General features: G+C 51.5%; 1 protein-coding gene across 3 annotated transcripts; it reads left to right on the top strand.

Moving 5' to 3' along the window:
• On the top strand, nt 1-27,995 carry sarm1 (sterile alpha and TIR motif containing 1). 3 transcript variants are annotated; one of them, XM_063031976.1, is made up of 9 exons: nt 1-691; nt 7,357-7,972; nt 9,730-9,942; nt 11,970-12,061; nt 12,983-13,248; nt 17,211-17,310; nt 18,042-18,231; nt 22,367-22,488; nt 26,244-27,995. In XM_063031976.1, exons 1-9 carry the CDS (start codon nt 141-143, stop codon nt 26,350-26,352), a joined length of 2,259 nt encoding a protein of 752 aa, XP_062888046.1. In that variant the 5' UTR covers nt 1-140; the 3' UTR covers nt 26,353-27,995. The 3 variants fall into 3 exon arrangements, with proteins under 3 accessions (XP_062888046.1, XP_062888045.1, XP_062888047.1); XM_063031975.1 differs by having other exon boundaries at nt 12,983-13,263; XM_063031977.1 differs by lacking the exons at nt 18,042-18,231; nt 22,367-22,488; nt 26,244-27,995 and having other exon boundaries at nt 12,983-13,263; nt 17,211-17,555.

Raw genomic sequence — 27,995 nt, 5'->3', positions numbered from 1 at the left:
CCTGCCGCTGTCCGTGGTTACTGGAGGCAGCCGCTCCCGTCCCTGGGCTGTCCGGAGTCCGGCCGCTGACCCGACAGAATCCACCTTCCAGCCAGGGTTGTCCAAGCTCTCTTCGGGGCTGACTGTCCGGTCCCGGGTGAATGTTAATTCTGACCTGGTCCTTTCGGGTGTCCGTGGATCCCGTCCCGTCCGGTCTCGGTCCTGATCTGGGTTATCAGTGCGTCTTGTCCCGGAGTGTGTGTGTATTCTCTCCGGTCCTCTCCCGGAGTGTCCGTGGGTCCTGCCTCGGGCCTGACCCGGTTTTGTCTCGGGTTTCTACGGCTCCTGCCCCGGACAGGCTGGGTGCTATCCCGCTCCCACGGACCATGCTGAGCCAGAGTCGGCGGAAGAAGCTGGTGAGCCCGCCGGGCCCGGACAGCGGATCGGCGCAGGACCTGCGGGAGGCTCTGTCCGCCCTGCGGAGCGACCGGACGGAGGAGGAAAAGCGCACGCACTTGGCCTACATCCACCATCTGGTGAAGGAGGCCTGGCAACTACCGGGACAGGGCAGGGAAGTGGCCTCAGCCATGTGCCGAGAGATCCGGCTGCAGGGAACCTTGGAGCTGCTGGTGGAGATGATGCAGTCTCGGGGCACTGACACCCGGTATGAGGCGGGCAAACTCCTGGAGCAGGTGCTCATCACGGAGAACCGGTGAGTGGGGCAAGGAAAGGAGTCACAGAGAGAGAGAGAGGTGCTTCCCCTCCCACCCCTCCAATTCCCCCTTCTCCTTCTTCCCTTCACCCACCACCCTTCGCATCGCACTCCGCCGTCCCCATTCCCACATCCCTTCCCCCGCTCACCACCCTTCGCATCCTCTTCCTCTCCGCTCCTTCTTCCTCTCCCCTCTTCCTCTCCCCTCCATTCCCCTCCCCTTCCTCTCCACTTCCCATCCTTCCCTATGTTTTTATGATATGGACCAATACCATTAAACAAGAGGTTTGTGGACCCTAGATTTCCAGGGATATGGGCCAATGTGCAGGGATATGAAATTGCTCAAGTTCATTCTGTCGGGACCTCGGTAGGTACCATTGAAAGTTCAGAGGAGGAACAAAACTTGGGTTGTTTTCACCTGAACTTCGGACGCTGCGGAGACCAGATGGAAGTTTAAAAATCATGACTGGTACAGAGAGGGTAAGCGGTCAGAATCGCTCTCCCAGGGTCGAAATGTCAAAGACGGGATACGAGAGGACGTAAGGGGTGGCACGACAGCGTAGCGGTTAATGTAACACTTCACAGCGCCAGTGACCCAGGTTCCATTCCTCCGCTGTCTGTAAGGAGTTTGTACGTACTCCTTGTGACCGCGTGGGTTTCCTCCCACACTCCAAAGGGTTGAGATTAAGATTATCAGCTTGATTTGTCACATACATACACGTTGAAACATCCAGTGAAATGCAGCAATTGCATCGTCAAATCAGCAAAGGTTTGCTGGGGCAGCCCACAAGTATCCAGGCTTCTGACTCCAACATGGCCTGTCCACACCTCACTAACCCAGGGGTTCCCTGTCCGCAACTCACTGACCCAGGGGTTCCCTGTCCGCAACTCACTGACTCAGGGGTTCCCTGTCCACACCTCACTAACCCAGGGGTTCCCTGTCCGCAACTCACTGACTCAGGGGTTCCCTGTCTGCAACTCACTGACCCAGGGGTTCCCAAAATAGCCTGTCCACACCTCACTAACCCAGGGGTTCCCTGTCCGCAACTCACTGACCCAGGGGTTCCCAAAATAGCCTGTCCACACCTCACTAACCCAGGGGTTCCCTGTCCGCAACTCACTGACCCAGGGGTTCCCAAAATAGCCTGTCCACACCTCACTAACCCAGGGGTTCCCTGTCCGCAACTCACTGACCCAGGGGTTCCCAAAATAGCCTGTCCACACCTCACTAACCCAGGGGTTCCCTGTCCGCAACTCACTGACTCAGGGGTTCCCTGTCTGCAACTCACTGACCCAGGGGTTCCCAACCTTTCTTACGTCATGGACCCCGATCAATAACCAGGGGGTCCGTGAGCAGCAGGTTGGGAACCCCTACTCTAACCCTAAACCATACCACTATGGAATATGTGAGGAAACTGGAGCACCCGGAGAAAACCATGACTAAGGTTACCCATGTTCTTGTAAAGTTGATCAATCTCACAGTGCAGTGTGACCCTCCCCCAGTAACACCCCTCTCACAGTGTGAACCCCTCAGTACCACCCCTCCCACAGTGTGACCCTCCCTCAGTACCACCCCTCCCACAGTGTGACCCTCCCTCAGTAACGCCCCTCCCACAGCGTGACCCTCCCTCGGTACCACCCCCTCACAGTGTGAACCCCTCAGTACCACCCCTCCCACAGTGTGACCCTCCCTCAGTACCACCCCTCCCTCAGTACCACTCCTCCCACAGTGTGACTCTCCCTCAGTACCACCCCTCCCTCGGTACCACACCTCCCACAGTGTGACCCTCCCTCAGTAACGCCCCTCCCACAGTGTGACCCTCCCTCAGTACTACCCCTCCCACAGTGTGACTCTCCCTCAGTACCACCACTCCCTCAGTGTGACCCTCCCTCAGTATCACCCCTCCCACAGTGTGGCCCTTTCTCAGTACTACCCCTCCCACAGCGTGACCCTCTCTCAGTACCACCCCTCCGTCAGTACCACCCCTCCCACAGCGTTACCCTCCCTCAGTATCACCCCCGACGGTGTGACCCTCCCTCAGTACCACCCCTCCCACAGTGTGACTCCCCCCAGTACCACCCCTCCCAAAGTGTGACTCCCCCCAGTACCACCCTTCGCAAAGTGTGACTCTCCCTCAGTACCACCCCTCCCACAGTGTGACCCTCCCTCAGTACCGCCCCTCCCACAGTGTGACCCTCCCTCAGTAACGCCCCTCCCATAGCGTGACTCTCCCTCAGTGTGACCCTCCCTCAGTACCACCCCTCCCAGTGTGACCCTCCCTCAGTATCACCCCTCCCACAGTGTGACCCTCCCTCAGTACCACCCCCCCTACAGTGTGACCCTTCCTCAGTACCACCCCTCCCAGTGTGACCCTCACCCAGTACCACTTCTCCCACAGTGTGACCCTCCCTCAGTACCACCCCTCCCACAGTATGACCCTCCCTCAGTACCACCCCTCACAGTGTGACCCTCCCTCAGTACCACCCCTCCCACAATGTGACTCCCTCCATTACCACCCCTCCCAAAGTGTGACTCTCCCTCAGTACCACCCCTCCCACAGTGTGACCCTCCCTCAATACCACCCCTCCCTCAGTACCACCCCTCCCAGTGTGACCCTCCCCCAGTACCACTTCTCCCACAGTGTGACCCTCCCTCAGTACCACCCCTCCCACAATGTGACCCTCCCTCAATACCACCCCTCCCACAGTGTGACCCTCCCTCAGTACCACCCCCCCCCACAGTGTGACCCTCCCTCAGTACCACCCCTCCCACAGTGTGACCCTCCCTCAGTACCACCCCTCCCACAGCGTGACCCTCCCTCTGTACCACCCCTCACAGTGTGACCCTCCCTCAGTACCACCCCTCCCACAATGTGACTCCCTCCATTACCACCCCTCCCAAAGTGTGACTCTCCCTCAGTACCACCCCTCCCACAGTGTGACCCTCCCTCAATACCACCCCTCCCTCAGTACCACCCCTCCCAGTGTGACCCTCCCCCAGTACCACTTCTCCCACAGTGTGACCCTCCCTCAGTACCACCCCCCCCCACAGTGTGACCCTCCCTCAGTACCACCCCTTCCACAGTGTGACCCTCCCTCAGTACCACCCCTCCCACAGCGTGACCCTCCTTGAATATTGAACCTCCCTCATTATAAGAAGGATGTGGAAGCTTTGGAGAGGGTGCAGATGAGATCGACCAGGATGCTGCCTGGTTTAGAAAGCATGTCTTATGAGGATAGGTTGAGTGAGCCAGGGCTTTTCTCTCTCGAGTGAAGGAGGACGAGAGATGATTTGAGAGAGTTGTACAGGATGGTAAGAGACATATATCAAGTGGACAGCCAGAGCCTTTTTCCTAGGGTAGGAATGACTAATACCTGGGGGGTAATTTTAAGCTGGTTGGAGGAAAGCAGACGGATGACAGAGGTAGTGTTTTTTTGACAGACAGTGATGGCTGTGTGGAGTTTGCTGCAAGGGTAATAGTAGAGGCAGATAGTTTAGGAACTTTTAAGAAACTCTTAGATAGGTACATGAATGAGGGAAAATTGGAGGGCTCTGTAGGAAGGGAGGTTTAGATTGATCTTGCAGTAAGTTAAGACATTGCCACAACATTCATAAGGCATGCTCTCAATACAGATGGCATCTTAAGAATCTCCTCTGCACCCTCTCTAAAGTTTCGACATTCTTCCTACAATGAAGGGATCAGAACTGAGCGCGCTGTGGAGGCCAAGTCTCTGGATGCTTTCAAGAAAGAGATGGATAGAGCTCTTAAAGATAGCGGAATCAAAGGTTATGGGGATAAGGCAGGAACTGGATACTGATTGTGGATGATCAGCCATGATCACAGTGAATGGCGGTGCTGGCTCGAAGGGCCGAATGGCCTACTCCTGCACCTATTGTCTATTGTCTGTTCACCGTAAGGTTCCTCTGTTACTTTGGATCTGCCATTAACCCTGTACTCTGCCTTCAAATTTGGCCTTCCAAAGTATACACCTGACACTTCTCTGGATTGAGCTCCATCAGCCACTTCTTAACCCATCTCTGGGCCTGCCCTGTGTCTTCCAGCACCCCATCCCATGTTTTACATTTGTACCAGCATGTACCACTGTACAAAACCCTCTGGCTGCCCTCCCTCCCCCTTGAGAAATTTCTGCAACCTCTCGGAGACATCTTTGAGCCTGGTGCCTGGGAGTCCACGCACTCTCCTGGCATCTGTTCTGCGGCCACAGTATGTCCTGTCTGACTCCTTCACCCAGTGGCCAGAACCCCACGTCTGCAGATCTCTGGGAATCCACTGGGAAGGTCATAGGCCCAATGTCTGCAAGTCTGTGTCTGATGGCGACTGGAGGCTGAAAATGGCCTGCCTGAACCTGGAGAATGTGTATGGTCTCAGATGGCTGGGAGGGAGAACAAGGGCTTGTTTTGTTGCCTTGCAGCTGCAAAATGCTGAAGGAACTCAGCAGCTCCAGCAGCATTCAAGAAATCAACCAGTTCAAGATCGTTTAATGCCATTTCCAGAACACAGGTGCAAAGGAGAATGAAATAATTTTCTTTCCATAGATGCTGCCTAACCTACTGAGTTGCTCCAACATTTTGTTCAAAGTTCAAGGTAAATTTATTATCAAAGTACTTGTACGTCACCCACAACCCTGAGATGTATTTTCTTGTGGGCATACTCAATAAATCTACAGAATAATAACCACAACAAAATCAATGTAAATCTGCTCGGCTAGGGTATTCGAACTAGAGTCCAGAAGATAACAAACTGTGCAAATACTACCAAAAAGAAAGAAAGAAATATTGAGAACTTGAAATGAAGAATTCTTGAAAGTGAGTCAGTAGGTTGTGAGAACATTTGAATGATGGCACAAGTGAAGTTGAGTGAAGTTATCTCCTCTGGTCACGGGTCCGATGGTTTTGGAGTAATAACTGTTCCTGAACCTGGTGGTATGAGTCCTGAGGCTCCTGCACCTTCTTCCTGATGGCAGCTGTGAAAACAAAGCATGTCCTGGGTGGTGGGGGTCTGTAATGGTGGATGTTGCTTTCTTACGACAGTGTTTCTGTAGATGTGCTCAATGGTGGGAGGGCTTTACCCATGATGGACTAGGCCATATCCACTGACTTTTGTAAGATCTTCCATTCAATGGCATTGGTGTTTGCATAGCAGGCTGTGATGCAGCCAGTCAATATATTGTCCACTACACATCTTTAGAAGTTTGGAGAAGTTTTAGATGTCATACCAAATCTCCCCTAACTCCCAAGGAAGTAGAGGCGTGGTCCTGCTTTCTTTGTAATTGCACTTATTTGTGGGCCCTGGACAGGTCGTCTGAAATAGTAACACCTAGGAATTTAAAGTTGCTTACCCTCTCCTCCTCTGATCCTCTGACAAGAACTGCTCAAGCACCTCTGGTTTTCCTTCTCCTGAAGTCTATGATCAGCTCCATGTGAGTGTTCCTCTGGATTTCCAACTTCTGCACAATTTCTTGTTGTTTGTGTTTGCTGGGCATTGTGGCCGTGCCATGTTGACACTGGAATGTGTGCTGACACATGCACAGCACATCTTTGGGTGTGTTGCTTGTGAACACAGATGAGGCATCTCACTCGATGTTTCAATGTACAGGTGATGAAAACAGTAAATGTGAGTCTTAAATTGCGATTGTGCCTCCAATCACTATCCGTCATGCTGATCCTGATTAGAGATTGCTCTTACTCGATACTGCTTAACTTGCTTTTGTTCAATCAGAACCTGAATTGGTTTAATAATGGGGTCCGAGTCCGTAGGACACTCAAAGCTGCTGCACAGGTTGACTCTGTGGTTAAGAAGGCATATGGTGTATTGGCCTTCATCAATCGTGGGATTGAGTTTAAGAGCTGAGAGGTAATGTTGCAGCTATATAGGACCCTGGTCAGACCCCACTTGGAGTACTGTGCTCAGTTCTGGTCGCCTCACTACAGGAAGGATGTGGAAACCATAGAAAGGGTGCAGAGGAGATTTACAAGGATATTGCCTGGATTGGGGAGCATGCCTTATGAGAACAGGTTGAGTGAACTCTGTCTTTTCTCCTTGGAGTGACCGAGGATGAGGGGTGATCTGATAGAGGTGTATAAGCTGATGAGAGGCATTGATCGTGTGGATAGTCAGAGGCTTTTTCCCAGGGCTGAAATGGCTAGCACGAGAGGGCACAGTTTTAAGGTGCGTGGAAGTAGGTACAGAGGAGATGTCAGGGGTAAGTTTTTTACGCAGAGAGTGGTGAGTGCGTGGAATGGGCTGCCAGCAGCGGTGGTGGAGGCGGATACGATAGGGTCTTTTAAGAGACTCCTGGATAGGTACATGGAGCTTAGAAAAATAGAGGGCTATGGGTAACCCTAGGTAATTTTTAAGGTAAGGGCATGTTTGGCACAGCTTTGTGGGCCGAAGGGCCTGTATTGTGCTGTAGGTTTTCTACGTTTCTTTCACAGGCATATGTTGTGAAATTTGTTTTGTGGCAGCAGTATATTGCAATACATAATAAAAAACTATAAATGACACTGTGTACATACAGTACATATATCCTGTATAAAATTAAATTAAATGAGATAGGCAAAAATAGTGAGTTGGTGTTCATAGACTTACTGCCCATTGGGAAATCAGTTCTATGTTCTGTAAGGAGTTGATTGCCTCCCACAGGGATCGCCTGGCGCGGACTGAGCTGCCCGCCATTTTGCAGCTGGCCATGGAGCGGGAGGACGTCACCCTGGCAGCCATCGTCTCAGGGGTTCTGCAGCACATGTTCAAGCACTCCGAGGTGACCACCCATCTCCTCATCACCAATGGCGGCCTGGACTTCATACTCTTCTGGTGCCGTAGTGCCGATGTCATCGTCCTGCGCCACTGCGCGGCTGCCCTTGCCAACTGTGCCATGCATGGGGGCCACAACAACCAGCGGCTGATGGTGGAGAAGAAGGCGGCAGACTGGCTCTTCCCGCTGGCCTTTGCCACGGACAGGATGGTGCGCTTCCACGCCTGCCTGGCCGTCACTGTCCTGGCCACCAACAAGGAGGTGGAGAAGGAGGTGGAACGGTCGGGAACGTTGGAGCTGGTCGAGCCCTTCGTCGCTTCCTTGCAGCCCGACGAGCTGGTGCAGAGCTGGCTGGATAGCACGGAGCACTCGCAGGGCCGAACGGCCTGTGAGCTGCAGAGGCTGGTTCAGCTGCTGGACAGCTCCCGACTGGAGGCCCAGTGCATGGCAGCCTTCTACCTGTGTGTGGAGGCCGGCGTGAAGGCCCAACAGAATAAGACCCAGGTACCTGGCGGGCAGTGGGGAGGGGCAGGGAGGGGAGGGAACTTGGGCGTTGGAGGAGGGAGGTCAAGAGGGTGGAGAGGGTCTTGGAGTGAACAGGAGTGGGAGGGAGGAGGGAGGGGAAGGGGAGAGGGAATGGGTATCTGAAGAGGGTCTGAGGGGGAACAGGAGTTGGAGGGGGAGGAGGAAAGAGGTCAGAAAGAATGGAGAGGGTGGAATTCTCTCACTGTCTCCATTCCATCCTCTCATCCAGTGAAAAATTCCCTGGATCCGAAGACCGGAGCCGAGGCATCACCCCCCACCAACAAGACATTGTTCCCTCCCCTCCCATTCCAGGGTCTCTGCTTCCCCACCCCTACTTTTCCTTAACTCTGATTAACCCCTCCCTCCCCCTGTGCCTCGATGATCCCCACCACCCTTTTCAATTTAAGTCATCTTCACTCTTCCCTCCGTCTTCACTGGCAGCCATGGTACATCAACCTTGTGAAGGGTCTCAGCCTGAAACATTGATTGTATTCCTCCTGCACAGATGCTGCCTGACCTGCTGAGTTCCTCCTCCTTCGCTTTTCCTCACCCCTCTCTTTTCCCTCAACCCCCTCCTCCCTCCTCGCTCTTCTCCCTCACCACCTGTCCTCCCTCAACTGCCCCATCTCACCTCCCCCTCCTACCTCACCTCCCCTCCTCACTCACCTCCCTCCTCTCTCACTGTCTTCCTCTCCCCTCAGTATTTCTCATGAGAGGGTGGGAAGGATTAAAAGGACATTCTGTACGTCCAGTGAGAGCAGGGGGAGAACAGCACTCAGGGATAAAGGAGAGTGTTTATGCCTGGAGCCGGAGGATGCAGGAGAGGTCCGAAGTGAGTTCTTTGTGCTGATGTTCAGCAGGAGGAGAGTGGTGTGGGGGTGTGATAATGTCCTGAGTTATTTTGAGATCAGGAAGTAGGTGATGCTGGGTCATGGGAGAGCACCAACTTGCGCAAGTCCCCAAGAGCTGATGGGGTCTCTCCCAGGTTGGCCAAGGCATGGGGGGCGGGGGGAGAGATTGCTGGGGCCTTGACCAAGTCTTTGTGTCCTCACTGACAACGGGTGAGGTGCCAGAGGACTGGAGAGTAACAAAGTGAGTTCTTAGAGAGGATTCTTCAGGATTGGACTTCCAAGCATTAGGAAAAACATGATCTGATTAGGGACAGTCACCACAACTTTACGTGGCCAGGTCATGACCTTTAACATGACTGAGATTTTTGAGGAGATGATTGCAGAGAGTAGGGCTGTGAATGTTGTCAACATAGCCTTTTGACAAGGTCTCGCCCGGAAGGCGGATCTGGGGGTGAGGATGCATAAGACTGACAGTGACACTTGGTAGTTTGAATTCAGAAATGCCTTGCCCATTGAAGACAGGGTAGTAGTGCAGGGTGTTATTCTGACTGGAGGCCCATGATCGGTGTGTTCCACAGGGATCAGTACTGGGACCTCTACTATTTGCGATGTATAATAGATGACTTGGACAAAAATGCAGATGGGTGGGTTAGTAAGCCTGCAGATGGTCCAAAGCTTGGTGGATTTGTGGATAGTGTGAAGGACTGCCAAAGGATCTCCCTCATCACTGCATCATCCCCCTCCCCGCCAGTAGGTCTCTCCCCCCTCCCCACCCACCCATCACTCCATCTCTCCCTCCGCCACTACTGGACCCTCTTCCCAGGGCTGGGTGAGACTGGCTGGGGTCAGTGCACTCTGTGATGGGGGTGGTGTGTCTGTCTCCAGGTCCTGCATGAGGTGGGGGCCACACAGAGCCTGAAGCGGATCGTCAGCTACTCGGGCTGCGGCACCGTGTCCGCCCTGGCCAAGAAAGCTCTGTGCTTGCTGGGAGAGGAGGTCCCGCGCAGACTCTCCCCAACCGTCCCGAACTGGAAACCTGTCGAGGTCCAGACCTGGCTGCAGCAGGTCGGATTCGCCGAGTACTGCGAGAGGTTCTGGGTGAGCTGGGGTGCTAGCACAGGGAGAGTGGGCCGAGTGGTCGGTGCCCCGTCTAGCTTGTGTGGAATTCACTCGGGGAACTCGTGAGAAACGGGCAGGAGTCACCTATCTGACCCATCGAGCGTGCTCAGCCATTCAGTAAGATCATGCTGATCCGGCTTGACCGACCTTCCTTTTCCCCAGAATTACTTCCACAGCTGCGCAAAAATCTATCGAACCATTTTAAATGTACTTAATGAGGTAACCTTGACTGCTTCCCTGGACAGAGAATTCCACAGATTCATTACTCTCTGGGAAAAGCAGTTTCCCCTCATCTCTCTCCAAAATCTATTCCCCTGAATCTTGAGGCTGTATTCCCTAGTTTTAACGATAAAGATTAGCCTTATACGATGTTTGCATCAACCGCCAACACAGCCCGAAGATGCACTGGGGTGACCACACTTCTGGCACCAACGTTGCATGCCCACAACATACTAATTCCAAATTCAAAGTACCATTTATGACCAGAGTACATCGGTGCATGTCACCACATACAACCTGGAGATTCTTTTCCTTGTGGACACACTCAGCAAATCTATAGAATAGTAACTGTAAACAGGATCAGCTAATCCTAACTCGTACGTGTTTGAAATGTGGGAGGAACCCACGTGGTCACGGGGAGAACTCTATACACATGGCGGCAGGAATTGAACCCCCATGACAGGTGCTACAAAGCGTAACACTAGCTGTTTGTATTTCAAAACGCAAACACGAGGAAATCTGCAGATGCTGGAATCTCAAGCAACACACATCAAAGTTGCTGGTGAACGCAGCAGGCCAGGCAGTCCTGACGAAGGTTCTCGGCCCGAAACGTCGACTGTACCTCTTCCTAGAGATGCTGCCTGGCCTGCTGCGTTCACCAGCAACTTTGATGTGTGTTGCTAAGCATTTCCCCTGGTTCCAGTTTCACTTATCAGTGGAAATTATGATCCCGTTCATAATTTTATATGCTTCTACAGATTCCAATGAGAAGAACGTCAAACAGAACAACTCCAACCCCTTCCCCTCCACAATTCCAGAATGACTACAACTCCTCTCCCTTCACAAATCTGGAATGTCTGTCCCCCTCTCCACAATTCTGGAACAGCCCCAACTCCTTCCCCTCCACAATTCTAGAATGACATCTTCCCCTCCACCATTGGATTTCTGAACAGCCCATGATCTCATGAACAGAACAATGTTACTACTCCATTTTGAAATTTATAGATTTTATTAGACCATTAGACATGGGAGCAGAATTAAACCATTCGGCCCATCATATTGGCTCCACTATTCTATCATGGCTAATTTATTATCATTCTCTCCGTAATCTTTAACACCCTAACTAATCAAAAACCTATCAATCTGCACTTTAAATAAACCAAATGACTTGGCCTCCACAGCCATCTGTGGCAATGAATTCCACAGATTCACCACCCTCTGGCTAAAGAAATTCCTCCTCATCATTGTTCTAAATGGTCGTCCCTCTATTCTAAGGTTGTCCCCTCTGGTCCTAGAACCCCCACCATAGCAAACATTTTCTCCACTCACTCTCTCTAGGCCTTTCAACATTTGATAGATTTCAATGAGATCCCCTCCCCCCTCATTCTCTTAAATTCCAGTGAGGCCCAGAGCCATCAGTTTCCCCTCCTCCTCAGTCTTTCATTCAGGGCGTCTCCCTCCAATGTCAACACATCCTTTCTTAGATATGGGGCCCAAAACTGCTTTTGATACTCAAGTGCGGTCTGACCAGTACCTGACAAAGTCTCAGCATTATATTCTGTTATTTTGTAGTCCTCTCCAACATTATATTGGCCATCATTACCTCCGTCTTCCTATCGTGACACACCTTTGTTATAGTGTTATGTCTGGACTGACTGTGGTCATGTTACTGTGACGGGCTTCCACCATGCAAATAATTGTGGTTCATGTCAGGGAATTCTGTGTCAACTGCTATGTGTCCACTAAAGCTACTGCTTCAGCCACAGTTGGATCTCTGTCCCCACCAGGACCTGCAAGTTGATGGAGACCTCCTACTGTTGGTGTCTGAATCAGAATTAAAGGAAGACTTGGGAATACAATCCAGCATCACTCGAAGAAGGTTTGAGAATCTTTTTCTTACTTCCTCATTGAACAACCCATTATGTAGAGTAGAGGGAGCTTCACTCTGTCCAACGCCGGGAGTGTGCAATGAGACAGTGTAGAGGGAGCTTCACTCTGTGTCTGACCCTGGGAGTGTGTGATGGGACAGTGTGGAGGGAGATTCACTCTCTCTGACCTTGGGAGTGTGTGATGGGACGATGTGGAGGGAGTTTCACTGTGTCTGACCCCGGGAGTGTGTGATGGGACGGTGTGGAGGGAGATTCACTCTGTGTCTGACCCCGGGAGTGTGTGATGGGACGATGTGGAGGGAGTTTCACTGTGTCTGACCCCGGGAGTGTGTGATGGGACGGTGTGGAGGGAGTTTCACTCTGTGCCTGACCCCGGGAGTGTGTGATGGGACGGTGTGGAGGGAGTTTCACTGTGTCTGACCCCGGGGGTGTGTGATGGGACAGTGAGGAGGGAGTTTCACTCTGTGTCTGACCCCTGGAGTGTGTGATGGGACAGTGTGGAGGGAGCTTCACTCTGTGTCTGACCCCGGGAGTGTGTGATGGGACGGTGTGGAGGGAGCTTCACTCTGTGTCTGACCCCTGGAGTGTGTGATGGGACAGTGAGGAGGGAGCTTCACTCTGTGTCTGACCCCGGGGGTGTGTGATGAGACAGTGTAGAGGGAGCTTCACTCTGTGTCTGACCCTGGGAGTGTGTGATGGGACGGTGTGGAGGGAGATTCACTCTCTCTGACCTTGGGAGTGTGTGATGGACGGTGTGGAGGGAGTTTCACTCTGTGTCTGACCCCGGGAGTGTGTGATGGGACGGTGTGGAGGGAGTTTCACTCGGTCTGATTCTGCTTATGTGAGCGGACGGTACTAAGACTGTGATGTTTTAAACCAGTTCACTGAGGGGTGAATTTGCTTTTCCATAGATTTCTACGGGAACTGCGGGAGTTAAAGATAAATGCCAACTACTCCACCTGCGACCCCGGTAACCTGGCTGACTGGCTGGCCGGCATCGATCTGTACTTCCGACAGTATACCTACCATCTGGTGCACTGCGGGATTGGGAAGGAGACGTTATCCCGAGTGACAGAGGAGCAACTGAGAAGGGATTGTGGGATCGAGAACGGAGTTCACCGGGCCCGGATCTTTGCCGCAGGACAGGGTAAAATGCCGGACACTCACCGGGACATAGGTGAATGCTCTACAGGTGGGGAATCCCCCTCCTCCCTCGGACGTTCCTGTCCTTGTCGGAGTGCTTCTGTCTCAGGCTCCTTCTGTCCTCAGGTTACCGATTTCTCACACGTACACAACATCGAAGCGCGGAGTGAAACACGTCCTTTGCGTTGCCGACCAACACAACCTACCCGTGTGCAGGGGCAGACCGCAAGTGTCGCCACGCTTTCTGGCACCAACATAGCATGCCCACAATATCAGAAACAACAAGATGGAACGCAATAAGGAATAAACAACAAAACAACACAACGAACCCCTCTCCTCCGTCCCGGCCACCCACCCACATACACTGTCCTCTCACCCCAGGACGGGCCGTCTTCTGCAGCCTCCTCGTGACTCGCAGACGCTGGGCCCGACTTCCCCCGTGATTCGACTTCACTTCCGATCGGCTTCCAGGCGTCAATTCGAACCCGCTCTGCCTCCTGTCTCTCTGCCCTTCCCGCTTCCAGTGTCCTGTAGCTGCCGCTTGCCTTTCTGTTTTGCCTCTGGTCAGCTGAGTCCGTCTGCCTTCACCTCTCTACCCAGCCCTGTCAGGCTGCAGGGCAGCCGTTCACCCCCTGCTCTCTCTGACAGACAGTGCACCCCCGCCATAGGCAGGCCCTCCCCTCTGCCCCCTTGGGCTCTGCAAGTATTGGGCATTGCTTGCTCTCCTGCTGATCGATGTGCTCCTACCTCTCCTTGTCTTTTGCTGCTGAGGTTTGGAGGTCTGGGTGTGGCGACGCTGTTGGAGACCGAATCCTTGCCATGGCTGTGCTCAGATTTATAAACTAGGTTTGTGCCCATGGATCGCTACAGCACAGTGCAGGACATTCAGCATGTCATGTTGTGGGATAGTCCAGGCTATTCGGACCATCCTGTTGTGGGATAGTACAGGCTATTCGGCCCACCATGCGGGGCCAACCCGTTTCTCTGCATCTCATCCTCTCCACGTAGAACATAGCACAGTATAGGCCATTCGGCCCACCATGCGGGGCCAACCCGTTTCTCTGCATCTCATCCTCTCCACGTAGAACATAGCACAGTATAGGCCATTCGGCCCACCATGCGGGGCCAACCCGTTTCTCTGCATCTCATCCTCTCCACGTAGAACATAGCACAGTATAGGCTATTCGGCCCACCATGCGGGGCCAACCCGTTTCTCTGCATCTCATCCTCTCCACGTAGAACATAGCACAGTATAGGCCATTCGGCCCACCATGCGGGGCCAACCCGTTTCTCTGCATCTCATCCTCTCCACGTAGAACATAGCACAGTATAGGCCATTCGGCCCACCATGCGGGGCCAACCCGTTTCTCTGCATCTCATCCTCTCCACGTAGAACATAGCACAGTATAGGCCATTCGGCCCACGGTGTTGTGCCGATCTTTTAACCTACTGTCAGAACAATCTAACCTTTCCCTGCCAGATAACCCTCTATTTTACCAACATGCATGTGCCTTCTAAGATTCTCTTAAATGTCCCTAATGTATCTGCCTTTGCCAGCAGCCTGGCAGCATGTTCCACACACTCACCTCTCTGTGTCAAAACCTTCCCCTGACATCTCCCCTACTCTATCCTCCAGTCACGTTAAAATTATGCCCCCTTACATTAGCCATTCTTATTCCTAGGACAGAGTCTCTGACAGTCCACTCTATCTATGCCTCTCATCATCTTGTATACTTCTATCCTCCTTTGCTCCAGAGAGAAAAGCCCAAGCTCACTCAACCTGTTCTCATTTGGCACCCTCTCTAATCCAGGCAGCATCCTGGTAAATCTCCTCTGCACCCTCTCTAATCCAGGCAGCATCCTGGTAAACCTCCTCTGCATCCTCTCTAATCCAGACAGCATCCTGGTAAATCTCCTCTGCACCCTCTCTAATCCAGGCAGCATCCTGGTAAATCTCCTCTGCACCCTCTCCAATCCAAGCAGCATCCTGGTCAATCTCCTCTGCACCCTCTCTAATCCAGGCACATCCTGGTAAATCTCCTCTGCACCCTCTCTAATCCAGGCACATCTGGGCAAATCTCCTCTGCACCCTCTCTAATCCAGGCACATCCTGGTAAATCTCCTCTGCATGCTCTCTAATCCAGGCACATCCTGGTAAATCTCCTCTGCACCCTCTCTATTCCAGGCAGCATCCTGGTAAATCTCCTCTGCACACTCTCTAATCAAGGCAGCATTCTGGTAAATCTCCTCTGCATGCTCTCTAATCCAGGCACATCCTGGTAAATCTCCTCTGCATGCTCTCTAATCCAGGCACATCCTGGTAAATCTCCTCTGCACCCTCTCTATTCCAGGCAGCATCCTGGTAAATCTCCTCTGCACCCTCTCTAATCCAGGCAGCATCCTGGTAAACCTCCTCTGCACCCTCTCTAATCCAGGCACATCCTGGTAAATCTCCTCTGCACCCTCTCTAATCCAGGCAGCATCCTGGTAAATCTCCTCTGCCCCCTCTCCAATCCAGGCAGTATCCTGGTAAATCTCTTCTGCACCCTCTCTAATCCGTGCAGCATTCTGGTGAATCTCCTCACCACCCTCTCTAATCCAGGCAGCATCCTGGTGAATCTCCTCTGCACCCTCTCTAATCCAGGCACATCCTGGTAAATCTCCTCTGCACCCTCTCTAATCCAGGCACATCTGGGTAAATCTCCTCTGCACCCTCTCTAATCCAGACAGCATTCTGGTAAATCTCCTCTGCATGCTCTCTAATCCAGGCACATCCTGGTAAACCTCCTCTGCACCCTCTCCAATCCAAGCAGCATCCTGGTAGATCTCCTCTGCACGCTCTCTAATCCAGGCAGCATCCTGGTAAATCTCCTCTGCACCCTCTCTAATCCAGGCAGCATCCTGGTAAATCTCCTCTGCACCCTCTCTAATCCAAGCAGCATCCTGGTAAATCTCCTCACCACCCTCTCTAATCCAGGCAGCATCCTGGTAAACCTCCTCTGCACCCTCTCTACACTTCCACCACATCCTTCCTGTAATGAGGTGACCAGAACTGAGCACAAAATTCCAAGTGTGGTCCCACACCACCCTGACTTGGGGATCTGTCACATGCCTTTGTTACTGGTTCTAGCTGCTGGAAGATGGTAGGGCAGCAGTTAGCGTGACACAATTACAGCTCGGCATGTCAGAGTTCAGAGTTCACTCTGTAAGTGTGGTCCCCTTGGAATGCATGCACTTCCTCTGGTTGTTACAGTTGCCTTCCGCAGTCCAAAGATGTAGTGGGTAGGTGAACTGTCCTGTGGTTGTGTTAGGGTTAAATTGGGGTTGTTGGGGTTAAAGGCCGGAAGGTCCTATTCTGCAATATATCTCTAAATAAATGAAATGTGTAACTCCTTCCCCAACAGTGGAGTGGGAACTGTCACCATGTGCGCTGGAAGTGTGAGACCCTTAGTGTGGAGGGAAGACAGACTCCGCTGCAGAGATGGTGCCCAGAGTTTATTCATAATCATTCCAACAGAACATCGCTGGCGCGGCCAAGTGATGACGCGAGAGACATCGTATTCTCAAAACTAGGACCCTGCGATTAGTGCTAATCAGTCGTCCACTTAAATAATACAAGTAACGCAGAATCCCAGAGCCTACAGGAGACTGTGTTACACAGAGCAGGTCACTCGAGAAAAACACACAGAACTCCTCAATAATTAACAACTCTCAATTAACCAATCAGGGGCTCTGACAGCCTCGGAGCCCAACACTGTCTGGCTGCCCCACACAGGCCCGAAGAACTCAGTTCAGGGAACAGCTCCACTACAATGATGACATGAGCTCTAGGAGGCAGCCCACCTCTCTGCCACTCCACCGACTCAAGGGGACAGGATATATCAACTAGCAGAGGCCACATCCTGAGCACTGCAGTCCTTGCCTGATGCGAAGGTCTTACTCTCCCCCCCCCCACTCAACCCAGTCCGCTAAAGCTCGTCTTTTCTTGCTTTCCAGATCTGCAGCCCAACCTGCCCTGCGACCTGGTGGAGGCCAAAGACAAAGCTCCCGATGTCTTCATCAGTTACCGCAGATCCACGGGTTCACAGCTGGCCAGGTTTGTGTTCAGTCCGTGAAGCTGAGGACAACTTGTTGAGTGGGCCCAGGGGTAAGGCCGAGGGGTCGATTGTCCCACTGGGGACTGAGGGTCCAGTTGTTCCACTGGGGACTGAGGGTTCGGTTGTCCCACTGGGGACTGAGGGTTCGGTTGTTCCACTGGAGGCTGAGGGTTCGGTTGTCCCACTGGGGACTGAGGGTTCGGTTGTTCCACTGGGGGCCGAGGGTTCGGTTCGGTTGTTCCACTGGGGACTGAGGGCTGTGAGGGAGCTTCCAGTGGAGGCCGAGGGTTGTGAGGGAGGTTCCAGTGGAGGCTGAGGGTTGTGAGGGAGATCCTGCCAGATGAGGGTTGGGCAGGTACATTGAAGTGAAACAAACAGTGAAATGCATGCTTTGTGTCAATGAGGAAAAGAGTCTGAGGATCGTTGCCATGCTTCCAGCGCCAACACCGCATGCCCACAACCGACTGACGAACCCACACACCTTTGATGAAGGAGGGAACTGGGGCACGTGGGGGAAACACACGTGGTCACAAGGGGAACTGAGAGTTCTGGCGCTGTAACGTGCTGCCCACGTTGGGCTGATGGTTGCCCCCTGAGAGTGAACCTGGTGGGAGGGGGGAGCGCGTATTGATTGATATTGAAGATGTTCAGCCGGTGCCCCGCAGCTGGTGCTGATGGGGAAAGGTGTGGGACTCGCTCTGACCCTGCCTGCTCCTTCCTTCTCACACAGCCTTCTGAAGGTCCACCTGCAGCTGCGCGGATTCAGTGTCTTCATCGATGTGGAGAAGCTGGAGGCCGGGATGTTTGAAGACAAACTTCTGCAGAGCGTGAAGAGGGCCAGGAACTTCGTGCTGGTGTTGACAGCCAACGCACTGGACAAATGTATGGGTGACCTAGAGTTAAAGGACTGGGTCCACAAGGTGAGACATTATACAGGCAATAACACAAACAAAAGTCTGGAGGAAGTTAGCAGGACAGGCAGCGTTTATGGAGGGGAATGAACAGTCAGTGTCTTGGACCAAGACCCTTCATCGGGACTGGAAAGGAAGGGGAAAGAAGCCGGAGTAAGGGAGGTTGGAGATGGGAGGAGGTGTACAAACTGGCAGGTGATAGGTGGAGTGGGTAGATAGGTGGGTGTGAGAGGGGGAAACGAAGTGAGAAACTCAGAGGTGATAGGTGGAAAAGTTAAAGGGCTGAAGAAGGAATTGGATCGGAGAGGAGAGTGGACCATTGGAGAAAGAGAAGGAAGAGGGACACCCTAGGGAGGTGATAGGCAGGTGAGGAGTAGGGAAAGGCAGAGAGGGAAAAGGAATGGGGAGTGGAAAACAAGAGAAGGGACATTAATCTGGGTATTGGTCACCTGCACCAAGGAACAGTAAAGACCTTTGTTCTGTATGTGGTCTATACACTTCATTACACAGTGCAGTGAGGTAGTACAAGGTAAAACAGTAACAATATGCAAAAAATAGGTACGACAGTTACAGAGAACGTGCAGTACAGGCAGACAGGTGCAAAGCCATGGGTAGATAGAGGTCAAGGGTCCATTATGTCATACATTCAACAGTTTTATAACAGCAGTTATAGGATCCTTGAGCCTGGTGGTAGGTGCCTTCAGGCTTTTGTACCTTCTGCCTGATTGTGAGAGGGGAGGGGGAGAATGTCCGGGCTGCGGTGGGATCTTTGATACTGCTGGCTGCTTTACTGAGGCAGTGGGATATGTAGAGCCCATGGAGGGGAGGCTTTTTCCCGTGATGTGTTCTCCGTGTCCAAACTCTCTGTGGTTCTCTTGCTGTGACGGGCAGAGCAGTTGCCGTCCTGATGAATCCAGATCGGACGCTTCCTCTGGTGCGTCAACAAAAATTGCTGAGGATCAAAGGGGACGTGCTAAATTTGTTTTGCCTCCTGGGGAAGTAGAGGCATTGGGGAGCTCTTGGTCATCACCAGGACACTGATAATGTTCACTCCCAGGAACCTGATGCTCTCAACCGTTGCAACCTCAACACCATTGATATAGACAGGAGCCTTTAAAGGAAGGAGGGAAGCAGCAGAAAGGAAACTATAGACCAGTTAGCCTGACCTCAGTGGTTGGAAAGATGTTGAAGTCAATTGTTAAGGATGAAGTTATGGAGTACTTGGCGACATAGGACAAGATAGGACAAAGTCAGCATGGTTTCCTGAAGGGAAAATCCTGCCTGACGAACCTGCTGTAATTCTTTGAGGAGATTACAAGTAGGATAGATAAAGGGGATGTAGTGGGGATGTTGTATATTGGACTTTCAGAAGGTCTTTGACAAGGTGCCACACACGAGGCTGCTTACCAAGTTAAGAACCCATGGTATTACAGGAAAGTTACTGGCATGGTTAGAGCACTGGCTGATTGGTAGGAGGGAGTGAGTGGAAATAAAAGGATACCTTTTTGGTTGGCTGCCAGTGACTAGTGATGTTCTGCAGGGGTCAGTGTTGGGACCACTTCTTTTTATGCTGTATATAAGTTATTTAGATGATGGAGTAGATGGCTTTGTTGCCAAGTTTGTAGATGATACGAAGAATCGTGGAGGAACAGATAGTACTGAGGAAACGTAGGATGCAGAAGGACATTAGGAGAATGGGCAAGAGAGTGGCAAATTAAATACAAAGTTGTAAAATGCATGCTCCTACGCTTTGGTAGAAGAAATAAATGTGCGGACTATTTTCTAGATGGGGAGACAATCCAGAAATCTGAGATGCAAAGGGACTTGGGAGTCCTTGTGCAGAACACCCTTAAAGGTTAACTTGCAGGTAGAGTCGGTGGTGAGGAAGGCAAATGCAATGTTAGTATTCATTTCAAGAGGTCTAGTATACAAGAGCAGGGCTGTGATGCTGAGGGATAAGGCACTGGTGAGGCTTCACCTTGAGTATTGTGAACAGTTTTGGGCTCCCTATCTAAGAAAAGATGTACAGGCATTGGAGAGGGTTCGGAGGAGGTTCACAAGGGTGATTCCAGGAATGAAAGGGTTATCATACGAGGAACGTTTGATGGCTCTGGGTCTGTACTCGCTGGAATTCAGAAGGATGAGGGGGAATCTCATTGAAATCTTTTAAAAGTTGAAAGGCTTCTTAGACAGAGTAGATGTGGAAAGGATGTTTCCCATGGTGGGGGAGTCTAGGACAAGAGGGCACAGCCTTAGGATAGAAGGGTGTCCATTTAAAACAGATGCGGATAAATTTCTTTAGCCAGAGGGTGGTGAATTTGTGGAATTTGTTACCACAGGCAGCTGTGGAGGCCAGGTCATTGGGTGTATTTAAGGCAGAGATTGGTAGATTCTTGATTGGACACAATATCAAAGGTTACAGGGAGGAGGCTGGGGAGGGGAGAAGGATCAGCCATGATTGAATGGCAGAGCAGAATTGATGAGCCAAATGGCCGAATTCTGCTCCTATGTCTTATGTGAACCCTTCCTGAAAACAATAACCTGCTCAGTTGTTTTACTGAACTGAGGGAGAGGTTGTAGTCACAGCACCGTGTGAGCGAGGGAAAAAGGCTCCTCCTTCATCAGAGGCTGACCCCACAGGTTCACTGTCCCTCCTACATCTCCGCACTCCCTCTGCATCGGTGGGGTTGAGGTAATCGGATGAATCAGGGCAGCACCTTAAGAAGACCCAGTAGAGACCTCTCCTCCCACAAGGAATTACAGGGGGAGGGGTGCTGAGCGATATAGAAGGGGGAATTGCACGGTTTGGAGAAGTAGGGGAATGGATGGGGTGGAGGGGGTAGTAGGTGAGGGAGTAGACTGAATCAGTCTGCAATTTTAGAATTTGTGTGGACACAGAATGACTCTCCTGAGAGCTGGGGATCGGCACCAGAGAATTGTTGCTTTTCATTTCCTGAACACTGAGCGGTGACCAGTGGGGAGGGTGGGGGTGATGTCTGTGACCTAGGGTCTAGGCATAATTCCCATCTTAACCAGGGCAGAGACAGGAAGAGCCCAACCAAAACGGGGAAACAGCCTTGAGCTGCACAGAGCAGCTTCCGCCGGCAGGGGGCAGCGTTGAGCAACAGAGCTCCCGATGACACCCAACTCTCACCCGTCTCTGTGTGTGAGAGAGATCCGAACCCCAGTGAGAAGGGGTGAGGGTGTGTGTGTGTGTGAGAGAGAGAGAGAGAGAGAGAGAGAGAGACCGAGGCAGACAGATCCGACCCCCAGTGAGAAGGGGTGAGGGTGTGTGTGTGTGTGTGTGTGTGTGAGAGAGAGAGAGAGAGACCGAGGCAGACAGATCCGAACCCCAGTGAGAAGGGGTGTGGGTGGGTGTGGGTGTGGGTGTGTGTGTGTGTGTGTGTGTGTGTGTGTGTGTGTGTGTGAGAGAGAGAGAGAGAGAGAGAGAGAGAGACCGAGACAGACAGATATGACCCCCAGTGAGAAGGGGTGTGGGTGGGTGTGGGTGTGTGTGTGTGTGTGTGTGTGAGAGAGAGAGAGCGAGAGAGAGAGAGAGAGAGCGAGAGAGAGAGAGATCTGACCCCCAGTGAGAGGGTGTGTGTGTGTGTGTGTGTGTGTGTGTGTGTGATGGAGAGAGAGAGAGAGAGACCGAGACAGAGAGATATGACCCCCAGTGAGAAGGGGGGTGTGGGTGTGTCAGTGTGTGAGTGAGAGAGAGAGAAGAGAGAGAGAGAGAGACCGAGACAGACAGATCTGACCCCCAGTGAGAAGGGGGGTGTGGGTGTGGGTGTGTGAGTCTGTCGGTGTGTGAGTGAGAGAGAGAGAGAGAGAGAGAGAGAGAGAGAGAGAGAGAGAGAGATCCGACCCCCAGTGAGGGTTGGCATGGGTGGGTGGGTGTGTGGCACGAAGGGAATGTTACTGGCCATTTCAGGGAAGGTTTATGGTTAACTGTCCCTTCTTAGGACAGGGACTATGGACACTCACCTCCTGACAGCTTCCACAGTCAGGACGGTGGGAAACGGAGATTGCTGTGAAAGGGGACCTGTTTCAGCTGAGGTTGGTCGAAGGCTGCAACAGGACCAACCCCGCCTGATGCTTTTGTGTGACCGTCTGACCGTCCGCTCCTCTGCCTCTGTTCCAGGAGATCGTCATTGCCATGTCGTACAAGAAGAACATCGTCCCCATCATCGACCAGTTCTGCTGGCCGGACCCCAACCTCCTCCCAGAGGATATGAGAGGCATTCTTGAGTTCAACGGTGTACAGTAAGTGGGGTTCCTGTGGCTGGTGGCAAGGAGGTGGGCAGCCCTGGCTAGCTGGCCAGTCTGTCGGGGACTCGGCGAACTCTCCTGGATGCTTGGGGGGCCTTTCAGGTGGATCCAGCACTTGAAAGCTCTGTCCTGGTTACGTGAGAGAGACTGCCCTCCTGAATACACATTCCCCTTCTCTGGGTCTCAGGCTGTCCGGCATCGACCTTGCGTCTACCTATCTGTGGGCAGTAAGTCAGTGGGTAATGAGAACACCAGAGCTACCATGGAGGTTGATAGGGTGTTAAGAAGCCGTACGGTGTGTTGACCTGAATGGTTTTGGGGACTGAGTACCTTGGGGCACGGTGGCATAGCGGTTAGCGTCTTGCTATCACAGCGTCAGCGACCCCGGTTCACAATCCTCCACTGCCTTGTAAGCAGTACGGACCTTCTCCCCGTGACGGTGTGCATTTCCTCCAGGTGCTCTGGTTTCCTCCCACATTCCCATAGGGTTACTGAGTTGTGGGCAACACTTGCAGGCAGCCCAGCACGATCCTCGCTGATCCGATTTGTATTCCTTACATAGGAGCAGAATTAGGCCATTTGCCCTTTTCAGTTTGCCCCATTCTTTTATCATGCTGATTTATTTTCCCGCCCAACTCCATCCTCCTGATTTCTTCCTTACTCATCTAGAACCTGCTTTAAATATGCCCAGTGACTTGGGTCTCCACAGCCGTCTCTGCCAATGAATTCCACAGCTTCATCAGCCTCTAACTGAAGAAATTCCTCCTCATCTCTATTTTTGTAAGATGCTGTGCCCTCCCTCCGACTCCCCCGCTATAGGAAACATCCATTCTATCTCAGCCTTTCAATATTTGATAGGTTTCAATGAGATTCCTTCCTTATTCTTCTCAACTCCATTGAGTACAGGTCCAGAGCCAACAAGCACTCCTTATATGTTAACCCTTTCATTTCCTCTGGGATCATGAACCTCCTCTCGTCTTTTTGTAATGACATAGGACATAGAAATCTACAGCACATTACAGGCCCTTTGGCCCCCAGTGTTGTGTCGACCATGTAACCTACTCCAGAAACTGCCTAGAATTTCCCTAGTGCACAGCCCTCTATTTTTCTAACCTCCATGTTCCTATCCAAGAGGCTCTTAAAAGACCCTATTTTATCCGCTTCCACCACCGCCACTGGTAGTGAATTCTACGCATCCACCACTCTCTGTGTGAAAAACTTACCCCTGACATTCCCTCTGTACTTATTTCCAAGCGACTTAAAACTATTCCCCCTTGTGCTAGCCATTTCAGCCCTGGGTAAGAGCCTCTGGCTATCCACACGATCAAAACCTCTCATCATACACGCCTCTATCAGGTCACCTCTCATCCTCAGTCACTGCAAAGAGAAAAGGCCAAGTTCCCTCAACCTGTTCTCATAAGGTACGCCCTCCAATCCAGGCAACATCCTTGTAAATCTCCTCTGCACTCTCTCTAGAGTACCCACACCCTTCCTGTAGTGAGGTGACCAGAACTGAACATGGTACTCCAAGTGGGGTCTGATAAAAGTCTTATATAGCTGTAACATTACGTCATGGCTCTTGAACCCATTCCCACGGTTGATGAATGCCAACACACCATACACCTTCTTACACAGTAGCTTTGAGTGTCCTATGGACATGCACCCCAAGATCTCTCAGATCCTCCTCACTGTCAAGAGTCTTACCATTAATATTATATTCTGTCTTCAAATTTGATCTAGCAAAATGAACCACTTCACACTAACCTGGGTTGAACTCCATTTGCCACTTCTCAGCCCAGTTTTGCATCCTATCGATGTCCCGCTGTAACCTCTGACAACCCTCCAGACGATCCACAACACCCCCAACCTCTGTGTCATCAGCAACTGCCTAACCCACCCTTCTCCTTCTTCATCCAGGTCATTTATAAAAATTACCAACAGGAGGGGTTCCAGAACTGATCCCTGCAGAACACCACTGGTCACCAACCTCCATGCAGAATACAAACCATCTACAGCCACCCTTTGCCTTCTGTGGGCAAGCCAATTCTGGATCTACAAGGGTCTCCTTGAATCCCATGCTTCCTTACCTTCTGAAGGAGCCTTGCATGGGGAACCTTATCAAATGCCTTACTGAAATCCATAAACACTACATCCATTCCTCTATCTTCATCAATGTGTTTTGTTACATCCTCAAAGAATTCAATCGGGCTCGTAAGGCACGACCTGCCCTTGACAAAGCCATGCTGACTATCCCTAATCAGATTATGTCTCTCCAAATGCTCATAAATCCTGCCTTTCAGGATCTTCGCCAACAACTTGCCCACCACTGAAGTCAGACACTTATCTATAATTTCCTGTGTTATCTCTACTCCCTTTTTTGAACAAGGGAACAACATTTGCAACCCTCCAATCCTCCAGTACTTCTCCCATCCCTATTGATGATGCAAAGATCATCGCCAGAGGCTCAGCAATCTCCTCCCTCGCTTTCCACAGTAGCCTGGGGTACATCTCATCTGGTCCTGGTGACTTATCTAACTTGATGCTTTTTAAAAGCTCCAGCACATCCTCTTTTTTAATTTCTATATGCTCAAGTGTTTCAATCCATGTAAGTCATTGCCACGATTGCCAAGGTCTTTTTCCCTAGTGAATATTGAAGCAAAGTATTCATTAAGTACCTCCGCTACCTCCTCTGACTCCATGCACATTTCCACTATCGCACCTGATTGTCCTATTCTCACATGGCTCATCCTTTTGCTCTTCACATACTTGTAGAATGTCTTGGGGTTTCCTCAATTTTGCTCACCAAGACCTTCTCATGGCCCCTTTTGGCTCTCCTAATTCCATTCTTAAGCTCCTTCCTAGCAACTGTAATTTTCTAGAGCTCTAACAGTACATAGTTTCTTGAACCTTTTATAAGCTTTTCTTTTCTTCTTAACTAGATTTTCTACATCCTTTTGTACACCATGGTTCCTTTAACCTACCATTCTTTCCCTGCCTCAATGGAACATACCTATGCAGATCACCATGCAAATGTTCCCCGAACATTTGCCATATTTCTGCTGTGCATTTCCCCGAGAACATCTGCTCCCAAGTTCCTGTCCAATAGCATCATATTTCCCCCTTCTCCAATTACAGTAAATGTTTTCCCCAATTGTCTGCTCCTATCCCTCTCCAGTGCTATGATGAAGGAGATAGAGTTCTGGTCACTACCTCCGAAATGCTCTCCCACTGAGAGATCTGACACCTGACCAGGTTCATTTCCTAATACCAGATCAAGAACAACCTCTCCTCTAGTTGGCTTATCTACATATTGTGTCAGGAAACCTTCCTGAACACACCTAAGAAATGCCACCCTGTCTAAACACCTTGCACTAAGGAAATACCAATCGGTATTAGGAAAGTTAAAATCTCCCATCACAACCACCCTGTTACTACTGCACTGTTCTAGAATCTTCCTCCCTAGCCGCTGCTCGATATCCCTGTTACTATTGGGGGGTCTATAAAAACACCCAGAATTATTGCCCCTTTCCTGTTTCTGTCTTCCACCCACACTGACTCAATGACTTCCTCCTTTTCTGCAGCCGTGACACTATCCCAATTTAGCAATGCCATTCCCCACCTCTCTGTTCTGGAGATCAGGACGGTGTGTGTTGCTGGCATGGTTTCCTTGGGGCTGATTTTACTGCCTTGCATCTGCTCTGAATTTGCCCACGGTGTGGCCGTCAGTCACTGTTTGCTCCCTTTCACAGGTGGGTCCATGAGTATCAGGATGCCAGCATGGAGAAGATCCTGCGGTTCCTGCTGACACAGAATGGCTGCCCGTTGCCAGCCGGCACGGATTCAGAGAGGCATGCCTAGCCTTCACCTCGACGCTGTGCCTGCCCTTCACCCCCATAGAGAACCCATGGACTCCTGTTGTGCACGATCGCTACGAGCAGCGGATGTCGGTGCTGATAATGTGGAGGGTGGATGGGCGGGGTCCGTGCTGGACACTGGTGGTCTTACGAGGAAGAGGGTGACCCGAGGCCCTCTGCTGGCAGTATGTGGTGGGTAGGAAGGGGCCTCTTCTGGCAGTGGGACCCTCAGTCTGATCACTGAGACCCTCAGGGTCACTGGGGCAGTAACGTGGGTTCATTTAGGGAGCTGGGCACACATGAGACACGCCAACATGCACTCCCAGCAACACACAATTAACCACACTCACAGCTAACCACTAACTTGCAAGTACACACATCTAACACACTCACTTCTACTTACTCATACCTATCCACACTCCCCCTTGATAGCTCACATCTGTACATAACTAACCCACTAACTCACACCCACACACTCACCTGCACTTACAACTATGCAACCTAACACATACTAACTCACAGCTACACATATCTATCCATAAGTAAGTAAGTAAGTAAAGTAAAGTAAAGCCATTCGCTAGTCTTGCGAGACCATGGATCTGCGCCTGGACAGTCTTCACTCTCCAGGGCACAGGCCTGGGCAAGGTTGTATGGAAGACCGGCAGTTCCCCATGCTGCAAGTCTCCCCTCTCCACGACACCAATGTTGTCCAAGGGAAGGGCATTAGGACCCATACAGCTTGGCACCGGTGTTGTTGCAGAGCAATGTGTGGTTAAGTGCCTTACACAAGGACACAACATGTTGCCTCGGCTGGGGCTCGAACTCACGACCTTCAAGTCGCTAGTCCAATGCCTTAACCACTTGGCCACGTGCCCATAAGGCCATAAGATATAGGAGTAGAATCGATCCATCGAGTCTGCTCTGCCATTTCATCATGGCTGATCCATTTTCTCTCTCAGCCCCAATCTCCTGCCTTCTCCCTCTATTCCTCCAAGCCCTGACCAATCAAGAATCTATCACCCTCTGCCTTAAATATACCCAATGACTTGGCCTCCACAGCCACTTGCGGCAATGAATTCCAGATTCATCACTCTCTGGCTAAAGAAATTCCTCTGTTCTAAAAGAACGTGCATCTATTTTGAGGCTGTGTCTTCTGGTCCCAGATTTCCCCACAACAGGAAACATCCTCTCCACATCCACTCTATCTGTGTCCTCTGGTCCCAGATTCCCCCACAACAGGAAACATCCTCTCCACATCCACTCTATCTGTGTCCTCTGGTCCCAGATTCCCCCACAACAGGAAACATCCTCTCCACATCCACTCTATCTGTGTCCTCTGGTCCCAGATGCCCCCACAATAGGAAACATCCTCTCCACATCCACTCTATCTGTGTCCTCTGGTCCCAGATTCCCCCACAACAGGAAACATCCTCTCCACATCCACTTTATCTGTGTCCTCTGGTCCCAGATTCCCCCACAACAGGAAACATCCTCTCCACATCCACTCTATCTGTGTCCTCTGGTCCCAGATTCCCCCACAACAGGAAACATCCTCTCCACATCCACTCTATCTGTGTCCTCTGGTCCCAGATTCCCCCACAACAGGAAACATCCTCTCCACACCCACTCTATCTGTGTCCTCTGGTC

Source organism: Mobula hypostoma, chromosome 23 (genome assembly GCF_963921235.1).
Source record: "Mobula hypostoma chromosome 23, sMobHyp1.1, whole genome shotgun sequence".
Classification (NCBI taxonomy): Eukaryota; Metazoa; Chordata; class Chondrichthyes; order Myliobatiformes; family Myliobatidae; genus Mobula; species Mobula hypostoma.
This window is presented reverse-complemented; position numbering and strand designations above follow the sequence as displayed.